This window comes from Thunnus albacares, chromosome 8, assembly GCF_914725855.1.
Source record: "Thunnus albacares chromosome 8, fThuAlb1.1, whole genome shotgun sequence".
Classification (NCBI taxonomy): Eukaryota; Metazoa; Chordata; class Actinopteri; order Scombriformes; family Scombridae; genus Thunnus; species Thunnus albacares.
Genome location: NC_058113.1, coordinates 34,191,262 through 34,201,150, shown reverse-complemented (window position 1 = coordinate 34,201,150; position 9,889 = coordinate 34,191,262). Strand labels below are relative to the sequence as shown.

General features: G+C 41.1%; 1 protein-coding gene across 2 annotated transcripts in view; it reads right to left on the bottom strand.

Annotated features, from left to right (window-relative positions):
- Window positions 1-636: 636 nt before the first annotated feature.
- Window positions 637-9,889, bottom strand: part of cpne4a (copine IVa) — a 79,024-nt gene continuing 69,771 nt past the window's right edge. The window contains exons 14-16 of one of the 2 annotated variants that reach the window (XM_044358816.1): window positions 7,027-7,160; window positions 5,320-5,556; window positions 637-1,854 (exon numbers count right to left, since the gene is read on the bottom strand). In XM_044358816.1, coding sequence (XP_044214751.1) covers window positions 1,723-1,854; window positions 5,320-5,556; window positions 7,027-7,160 — 503 coding nt within the window. In that variant the 3' untranslated portion in view covers window positions 637-1,722. Of the gene's footprint in view, window positions 1,855-5,319; window positions 5,557-7,026; window positions 7,161-9,889 lie in introns of those variants that run through there. The other variant, XM_044358817.1, reaches the window with a different exon arrangement.

Genomic DNA, 9,889 nt, shown 5'->3' with positions numbered 1-9,889 from the left:
GATTTGAAAATGTCTGAAAAAGTGGAAAAGTTTAGTGCATGTTAGCATAACCGCTAACATGCTAATCCAGCAGCAACATGCCACATGCTCGCCAGGCTGACTGACTGACTCACTACCAGTTAACCAGTTAAGGGACCAGTACGCTCTCATAGCTTCACAGCTGCTCCCCGACACACCTTCACAACGTCACTGTGTTCAACTATTTATTTAACCTTCAAAAACCCGACAATCCAACATTTACACCAGCGTCTCCCAGCGATGGTCAGCTGTATGAGGAGGATGAAGAGTTCTCTTTCTTCATTCTTAACACGACTTTTCATGTGAAACACTATGAACGTCCTCCAGGATTAAATAAATATCACGTCTCCGCTCTGTTGTGACCGACGTTTCTCTCTCTTCACCTTCAAGTTTGGACGTTCAGAACAATTATAAGATCAAACATCATGTTTACGAGCGACTGAACTAACCTTCCTGCTGATCCACGTAAAGAAAGCGAGACGTGTTCGATCCGTTAATCTGCACCGACTCAGACGAGCTGAGAGAACAAACCACTGACACAAACTCTCTGAACCAAAATAGTTTTCATGTCAGGAGTCGTTTGTGTTTATTGATTCATTGGTTTTATTTGCCGCCAACCGTAGCGAGTGAAGAGCCGATCGATCAATATTGATACTGTTAATAAAGTTCAGAACATAGAAACAGCAGATTCATGTGATTTAAACAGATGTTTGTGCAGATTTCACTTCACTAAATGCGCCAGAGAGAAAAAAGAAGAGACTCAGAGTTGAAGAGAACATGGCCGCCGCGTCTCAGAGTCAGTTTGCATTGATGCGTTTGATAAAACGGAGGCGTTTCTGATCGATGAGACGTCAAAAACGTTTTCTATGTGGATCAGCTGATCAATAATAACTTATCTGTACCATTGACTCCTGTGTGACGACTGCGTCAGATCAGCTGACTGCAGTCACATGATTTGATCTGAAATGTTGTTACTTTATCTCTCAGTGCGACTGATTCTCAATGATTCAATTAATGATTTAAGTTTGATGTTTTGGTGAAAACAGACGCAGGTCTTCTGTTCAGGATATTTAATATTAGAGGAAGATTAATCAATTAAACAATAATAACTAATTATAGTCAGTAAAGTTTAGTTTGATTTCATTTTAAACATCATTTTAAACTACATTATTTATATGTTGTTTCATTATGATAGTAAATTAGTGCTTGTCATTATGTTGTAACATCCAGCGAACCAGCTTTAGCTACTTTACACTGAAAATAGTTTCCTCATCATAACATGTTCAGGTGTTTCTTCATAATCTCAGACTGGAGGCAGCATCAGCATCGTCATCAGGACGTCGATCTGTCCGACTTCTCAGTGTCAACATGAACTAATGTGCAGAAAAGCAGCAAAGGTCGTCTGTGTGGTGCGTTGTGTTTGCAATCCGATGTGTTTGGTGTGTTTCGCCATCTAGAGAAACTCTCTAACACACGTTTACAGTTCAGCCTCGACTCTCCTCTTTATGAAGTCTGAAGTCAGATAAATGAATCCTGATGTAAACTGTCTGTGATCAGATTCATGTCTAAGATGAGCCGCCTCGTCGTAGTGAAATGCTGCGTGTAGCACCTTTAACGTCACTTTAACAAAGAACAGAAAACAGTAAACATTTTTCTCAGTCCAGGAGTTGTTGTGCTGTCCGGGAGCAGCAGCGGCGGCGGCTCTCAGGGGCCAAACGGCCTGGAAGACTGGTACTCGCTGGGCACTTTGGGCTTGATGCCCTTACTGTTGTAGTAGTCAACCACCTGGTTGGGCACTTCTGCCAGCACGCTCTTAGCCAGAGCCGCTGGAGACGCCTGAGGAGGAGGAAGAAGACCAAGCAAATGTCAGTCAGACAGAAACCAGCTGCATGATGGGACTTTTATTTTACAGCATATTTAACATTAATCACCTTCACTTCTGTTTCAGCTGAATATTTTACCATCATCTCATCAGTTATTAGATTGATTTTCTTCATCACTGTTCACCATGAAACCAAAAGCTTTCTGCAGATTCTTTTAATCAGCATTTTTTATTGAAGTTTTATTATTGTCAGAATGAATCTGAGTGTTGGCAGCTGCAGACTGACCTCTGGTCTCCTTTATAGAGGACGTAAAAACAAGTTGACTTGTCTAACTGTCTCACAAGTCTGAAGCTTGTCGGCGTCTTTGCATTTTGTCATTTTTTGTCTCATTCCTGAGCTGCTGTGTGTGATTCGATGCATCAGATTTCATCCTGGTAGCTGGTTCATCACTAATGTATCACTGGCTTGGTTGGATCCTTACTGATAAGAAGAAATAACCATCTGATGATATAATAATAATGATAATAATGATAATAATAATAATCTTTATTTATATAGCACCTTTAAAAACACTGTTTTGACAGACAAAGCAAAAGTAATCCAATGCAAAGCAAAGACACAACAAACAATAGAGAGATGATAAAAAGATTAAAAGACAATATGAAGATGCTTGAAAGACAACGTTAAATAAAAGCAAGTCTGTAAAAATGGATTTTAAGAAGTGATTTAAAAGAAGTCAGTGATTCTGCAGCTTTATCTCCTCACGCAGGTCGTTCCAAAGCCCTGATGGAAAAAAACCATCTATAAAGCTTCCAAACTACCTCACATCTCTTCTCTCATTTCAACCCAGAACTGGTTTCAAATGGAACAAACTGCCCTCAAACTACAGTCTTTCATTCTTCTTGTGATGTTCTTTATGACATGACTGTAACTGATTTTATTAATTATTTGTCTGCTGTTGTTTCTGTTTGCTGAGTCTGTCTGAATAAATAAATAAAGCTCCATCCCACACTGTTGATGGTGACAATCAGCTGTAACATACATGTTAAACCTGATTGGTTGTCTCCATGGCGTCCAAGCTGATATTATTAAAAAGAAAAAGTTTAATGTGACGTTTTGCAGATGTGTTTTTATTTTTATGGCAGATACGTTGATAAAAAGCATAATCAAGGTACAAAATATTTGCTGTTAATTAGTTGTAAATACAGAAATCAGAGTTTTTTTTATTGCAGGAACACAAACGTCCTGCTTTTAAATCCTGAATTGAATATTTCTGTTTCTTGCTTTTGGGAGAATTCACAGACAGCAGCCGTTAACTGTGTCAGTGTCACTGAGAGCCGCTCGCCTCGTTCTGCTGCTGTCAAATGAAAATCGCTTCCTTTTGGGCCAAAGACAGAAACTCATTCATCACACAGATTAAACCCTGGAGGGAAAATATATCCAGCATCTCTAAAATGAGTCCAAACTGGTGAAAATAAATCTGCACTGTTCTGTACAGTCGCTAACCTTCAGACTCGTTACAGACTGAAAATACACTTGAGAGAAATAAAACATGTGCCACTTAAGATTGGCTGGCAGATTGCCTTCTTATAGAGTGAAAACTCATTTTCTTCAATAACTTCCCTCTCTCTCTCTCTCTCTCTCTCTCTCTCTCTCTCTCTTTCTCATCACGTCCTCCTCCTCTTCCAATATGCTCCCATCCTGAATTTAAAACACTTTCTCATCTCTGCTGGGTTTACTGGTCTCCCAGCATGTCTCAGATACTCCACAGATACTGCAGGGTCACACAAATTTATATATACACTCATAAAATAAAATCTGACAAATTAACACACCAGCTGGTGTCCATATTTAGAGATTTATGGACAACTGAGGCTGTAAACAGCTGAATGTTCCTAAATATTAACTATCTTTATATCACGCTGCTCCAGTGATGATTATGGAAACAGTTGACCAATCAGAGCTTTGTAACAGGATTAAGTATCACATCATCTTCCATCATCAACCCCTGCAGGAGCAGCTCTAAGTGCCTAAGGGCGAGGACCCTATTGTTTTTCGTGTGTTTGTTTGTTTGTTTCTTTATTATTACGCCACTTCAGACCTAAATTTGACCCCCTAAACATCTTCCATCATCAACCCCTGCAGGAGCAGCCCTCAATGTAAGTCTGAAGCAGAAAGGATCAAACATGATGATGATTAATGCTTGTCTGTGTTTAACTAAGAACTGTATTTATTAGGGACCGAGCCCAAAAGGCAGAGGACTACTGTAAACAATATTGTTTTTCGTATGTTTCTTTCTTTCTTTCTTTCTTTCTTTCTTTCTTTATTATTACACCACTTAAACCCTAAATTTGACCCCCTAAACATGCTCAAAAACTCACCAAATTTGGCACGCAGCATGAAGTCTGGTAAAAAAAATTGATAAAATGTAAAAATTAACCCCCAAAGTGCCAAATTGTGCTCTCTAGCGCCACCTATGTAACTAATATGGCCGCCACGGCCCGTAGGAATGTCGTAGAGAGATCAAACCAAAACTCATCTCATCAAGACCTACAAATCCGCAATTAGCCTTTCAAAATAAGACTTTGCCCCAATTTTGGCCCCCGAACAAACGCTATCTCCTCCGAGGGTGTTAATGGTATCAGCTTCAAACTTTAATACATGACTTATGGCACTATGCTGAAAGTTGTTAAAAACTTTGTAATAACTCGAATGGTTTGGATTTAATAAACCCTGAAAGTTGCAGTGCCACATCACCCTTACAATGTAAACCAATGGGGAGGCAATCTATGGGCATGAACTTTGTGTCAAACAGAGGCTTCTGACGTCTAAACTATAAGTCTGACCACTTTCAAACCTGTATCAATGGATTCACCATGAAATTTCCTACTAAAATATGATTTTTAATGTAAGATTTGGCCAAAGTCATGGGATTTATGAGGATATTTCACCAGAAGTGTACTCTAAAATCCTCCTCTCCAACTGCTCCTGGTGATGTCACTCCCTCAGTGCTGTGAAACATTCCGCAATACACAATCATTATAAAATCACAGGCGGAGCAAGAAAAGACTTTAAAACTCACACTCTAATATCTCAAAAACAATAAAAGATAGAAAAAACATGTAAATTCAAGATTTGTAGGTCAAAGTCTCGTGATTCATTTAAAGTTCAAATGAAGTTTGTATCTAAAACTATGTGGAAGCAGTAAATGTTCAAAAAGGTGTGGGTTCGCTCACACTCTCCATTCAAATATATGAGTATCAGTTACTTATTGTCTCTACACACCTGACAGTACACATGTCAATCAAACTTTCAAAATAAAAGCACACCATACATGTAAGAAATATCCCTCATTTTAAAAAGCAAAATGATCTGATCCCAACGGGCCAGAGTACGAGGTCCCGACCAACGCTGCTCGCTGCTTTAATTATATTTATATTTATATTTATTTTTTTGAAAGTCCTTCGCGGAGACTCACGTGTTTGAAGTTGCGGAAGGGGACGAACTGGACGATGTCTCGGAGGACGGGTTCTCCTTTGGGTGAGCGCAGGATCCCGTCATCGCCGTCCAGCATCTGCATGTCGCTGAAGTCGGCGTTCCCGATGCCGACGATGATGACAGACATGGGGAGGTGGGAGGCCTGGACGATGGCCTCCCTGGTGTCGGCCATGTCGGTGATGACGCCGTCCGTCAGGATCAGCAGGATGAAGTATTGCTGCGAGACGAAAGAACATAAAACCGGTCAGCAGATGTTTGACCATTTTAACGTGTTCAGTTTTAAATGCAGCTGCTGTTTTAAGTCAATCAGAAAATCTGAAGAAGAATCAGATTTGTTTTCTAGAGCAGTGATTCCAGACCAGGAGAACCAGTACTTCTGTTTCCTGCAGGTACTCCGAAGTAATCTAATCTAAAAAGTAGTGTCTTATGTTTCAGCGGCGTAAGCTGGTCGACTGCCAACAGAGCCCGATGTAATAAAAGAGCGTCATGATTGTGGCGTTGGGAGGAGAGACGTTCAGGTGGATCCTGGGATAAACGTCTTCATGCACAAGATCTCTCCCCCCCTCTGAAGAACTATATTTCTTTAAGTTATTGTCTTCATCATACAACTAACTACATGAAGGTTAAGAACGCTGAAACGAACAGACATGCTGAGTAGCGTCAGCTCAGTGAACCAGACGGCAACGACCATGTCAGCTTATTATCCAGACTGGAGTGATGATCATGACAAGAGTCCAAATAATTAAGAAACAGTTTGCTAAAAGTAAAACATTTCTAATATAGATTAAAAGCAGTAGATTAACAGTTAAAATAGTTCCGACTGGGAGCAGTGAGATGTCAGTTTGATCAAACCAACCTAAACATCTACAGTTCAGTCGTTCAGACAGATCAATACTTTATTTATCTGGAGGGAAATTCACATGAACCAAACAACAGGATTAATAACATGTTATATAAAACAACGTGACAAGAAAACTTACAATAAATACATATAAAGAAGTAACATTCTGTTCAATCACATCCAGCTTTCTGTTTTGTTTATTTTGTATTTATTGTATTATTACTGTCGTTACAACTGGAATTATTCTTTTGGTTTTCTTAGATTCAGTTTTCTTGTTATGTTGCTTTATAACATGTTATTATTATCTTGGTTTTATGGAGCTGCGACAACACGTGAATTTCCCTCAAGATAAATAAATGATCTGTTTATCTAAAATCAGTTCAGATGAGCAGATTCTGAACATGATGGCAGGTGTTGTTGATAAAGCAGAATAAAAGAGCTGTAGGCTTCTGCTCTGGAGGACGTTCGGCTGTAAAGCTGCACACTTCACGTCTGTCTGTTGATGTGCTGAAACGTCTCAGATCAACTTTTACCTTCACTTCACGTCTTCATGGTTGACGTTCAGTGAAACAAAACTAAACTTCAACAAGCTAAAGGAAGCCGGTCCCTGAAGCTCGACACTTTACCTCCTACGCCGACTTTCAACCTGATCGCTTTGGACGAATCTGCCCAAACAGCATCAGATGACAGCCTGTCGCTGCTGAGTGAGTTTAGAGAAGTGAGTTTAGAGAAGTGAGTTTAGAGAAGTGAGTTTGCTGGTTCACAGATGAGTTGAGAGTCAGTGTGAAAGCAACAAACGGCAGCAGACTGAATGAAGACGGATCGTTGAACAGGTGACTCTCTCACCATGGCCTCTTTGGTGTGGACTTCCTGCGAGGCGGAGTTGGCGACCTTCTGGATGATGGGGGCGATGTTTGTGGGGCCGTAGAGCTGCAGCTTCGGGAGGCAGGCCTGGTAGGCCTCCACCACGCCCTGGATACCTGACGGGGACACAACAGCAACAATACAAATCACACCGACGAACGTCTGGCAGGAGACGTCCGGTCTGATTTCTGAGCTCTTCATGTGGAGACGGCTGCTGACGGGATGAACTAACTGCATCTTTACATCTCAACCAGCGTGTTAGTGGAGGCTGAACATCGACTTTACATGTTCAAACCCTCCAACAGGCAGACTAGAGACAGACGAATGAACCAGAGCTCAGAGGATCATATATATGAGTAAGTAGCAAACAAAAGTTCTTCAGGTGTTTAAATTGGCATCAGTGTTGTTGTAACCATCCAGTTTATCCAACATTAGCTTGTTGCTGCTTCACATGACAGTAATGATCATGTAGTTCTGTTAGTTTGGCTGCTTTTTACGTCCTCATGGTGTGTCGTTAAAAACACAATTACTGTAATTAACACCGAGCGCGTTAAAGTTCTGCTCCGTGTTCTGTCAGACTTTTAAAAGGAAGGCTTTTATATGAAGGAATTAGCAGAGCGGAGGCAGGATGTGATGGAGGGAGGAAGGTACAGCTGATCCAGGATTTAAAGAGAAAGTTTTAGGAGGAAAAAGAAACACAGCAGCAACCCAGGAGGCAGAAACACTGCTGAGACCTGACCTCTGCTGCCTTCACACTCAAAACATGCATGAAGATATGTTGCTATGATATTAAATAAATATTAAATACAATTATTTCATGTCTATTATTTTTTGTAATTATTCTAGTAATGTTTGTAGCTATAAAACAGCTTCCCTCTTATTATTCTACTGCAAACTTAACATTGAATTCAAAAGCACATGCGGTGCTACTTGTTCTGCTGAGAGCAGGAAACAGCTCATCCAGGAGATGAAGATGAATGAAGATGGATGAAGATGGATGAAGATGGATGAAGATGAATGAAGATGGATGAAGATGGATGAAGATGGATGAAGGCAGGTTTCAGTTCAGCCTCTTGCTCCATCTGATCATATAATTCTGGATGTTGTTGCTTCTTGTCCAGATCTACAAAAACATCCAGACGGTAAAAACTTACAATATTTTAACTTTTGAAGGCGATGCTGTCTATCGTTACCGTCGCCGTCATCTCATCCATTAAAATGATGTCCAGTTTGCCGTCTACCATCTTCCTGAATCCACGTGAGCGCAGCATTGCAGCTGCATCTAGATGAACGACTGTTCTGCTAAATATATTTAAAGGCACAAACACTCCACATCTACTATATTACTGCTGTTTCTGATTGGTTCCCTGCAGGGATCAATACTGAGTCTTCAACAGCAACAATTCTGGATCAAACTGTGACACATTTGCATAGTTTTCACACAGAAAGCCTTCAGTGACTACAGCCTTCAAATGTCCTCAAAACATTTGACATGTTTACATCCTCACTGCAGGTGAGCCGCACAGCACGACGCTTCTAGTTTAATTAAATTTTGCTCCGTGAAACAAGAAGCCAGAAACAGAAGCCTCTGGAGGAGCGTTCAAGTTCACTTTCTGGATGTGTCCCAGGATGCCCGGAGGCAGCAGTGATGTGATTTAGTGTCTGAAGGTCACCGTGAACAGCATCACACTCACTCTCAGCTTTAATTAAGAATGCTGAAGTGTCTCCGAGAGCCGATCAATGACCTTTAGCGTCCGAGAGGGTGAGAGACCTTCAGCTGAACACAGTCTGTCTCTCTCTCTCTCTGACCCGATAAACAGAGAACAGCATGAGGAAACTGTTAGCTTAGCAGCAACTGCTGTCTGGTTCACATGTTGTTAGCATGGATGTATTATAAGAGCTGGATATCGGACTAAAAATGGCGCCCATTCAGTCCTATAGGAATTACTCGCCTGGCGCATACACCAAAAAAAGTTTCTAGCTTCCTGGTTTGCTTCCGTGTTGTGCGGCCCACTGAATATGCGCAGTAGTGTTTCCCCCCGCTGGCCCCGCCCACGAGCTCCCACTCAGCCCATAGACTTTACATTGTGATGATGTCACAGATATTTAAATCGCTTTTCTCGGCTCGAGGAAAGTTTTACAAAAACATAAAACCTCCATGGATCAAAAGTTCTTAATAGAAAGAGTCATAATTGACGTTGTTTGCAGTTTGAGGCATCCTGTCAACAGTTTTACAGACGTCTCTTTTACAGTGGTGGTCTGTGAGGAAAATCCTTTCTGGGCCGCAGGGGGATTTTTCGCTGCAATACCGCGAGTGGCCACCGGGAAAAACTGGCTGCAAGGCTGAGCGGCGGCGCCCTATCCAGCTCTTATTATACATCCATGGTTGTTAGCTAACAAGCTCGAGAGCGGTCCATCAGTATCAGAGTCAGTGACGCTGCGTTTAGGTCAACGATTAGCTTCAAAGCTAACTGCTAACTGCTAAAACCACAACGTCTCCTTGGTGCATTTCTGCTTCTAGACATGATCAATAAACAAGAAAGTTCAGCGTGGAAATCAGACAGACTGCTTGTTAGATGGTGGACTTTTTTCTTTTTTTTATGGCGCTAAGCTAGCAGTTTCCCTCTGCTTCCAGTCTTTGTGCTAAGCTAGGCTACGTTAGCTAACGGAATCATTTTCTTTTTGTCTTCAACAACCAAACAGCTGAAGAGAGATGACCTGTCTCTACCAGCGGTGGAAAGTAACTAAGTACATTTACTAAGTACTATACTTAAGTACTATACTTAAGTACTGTACTTCAGTACGCAGTAAGCATCTGATGCTACATTACACTTCCACTATTCTA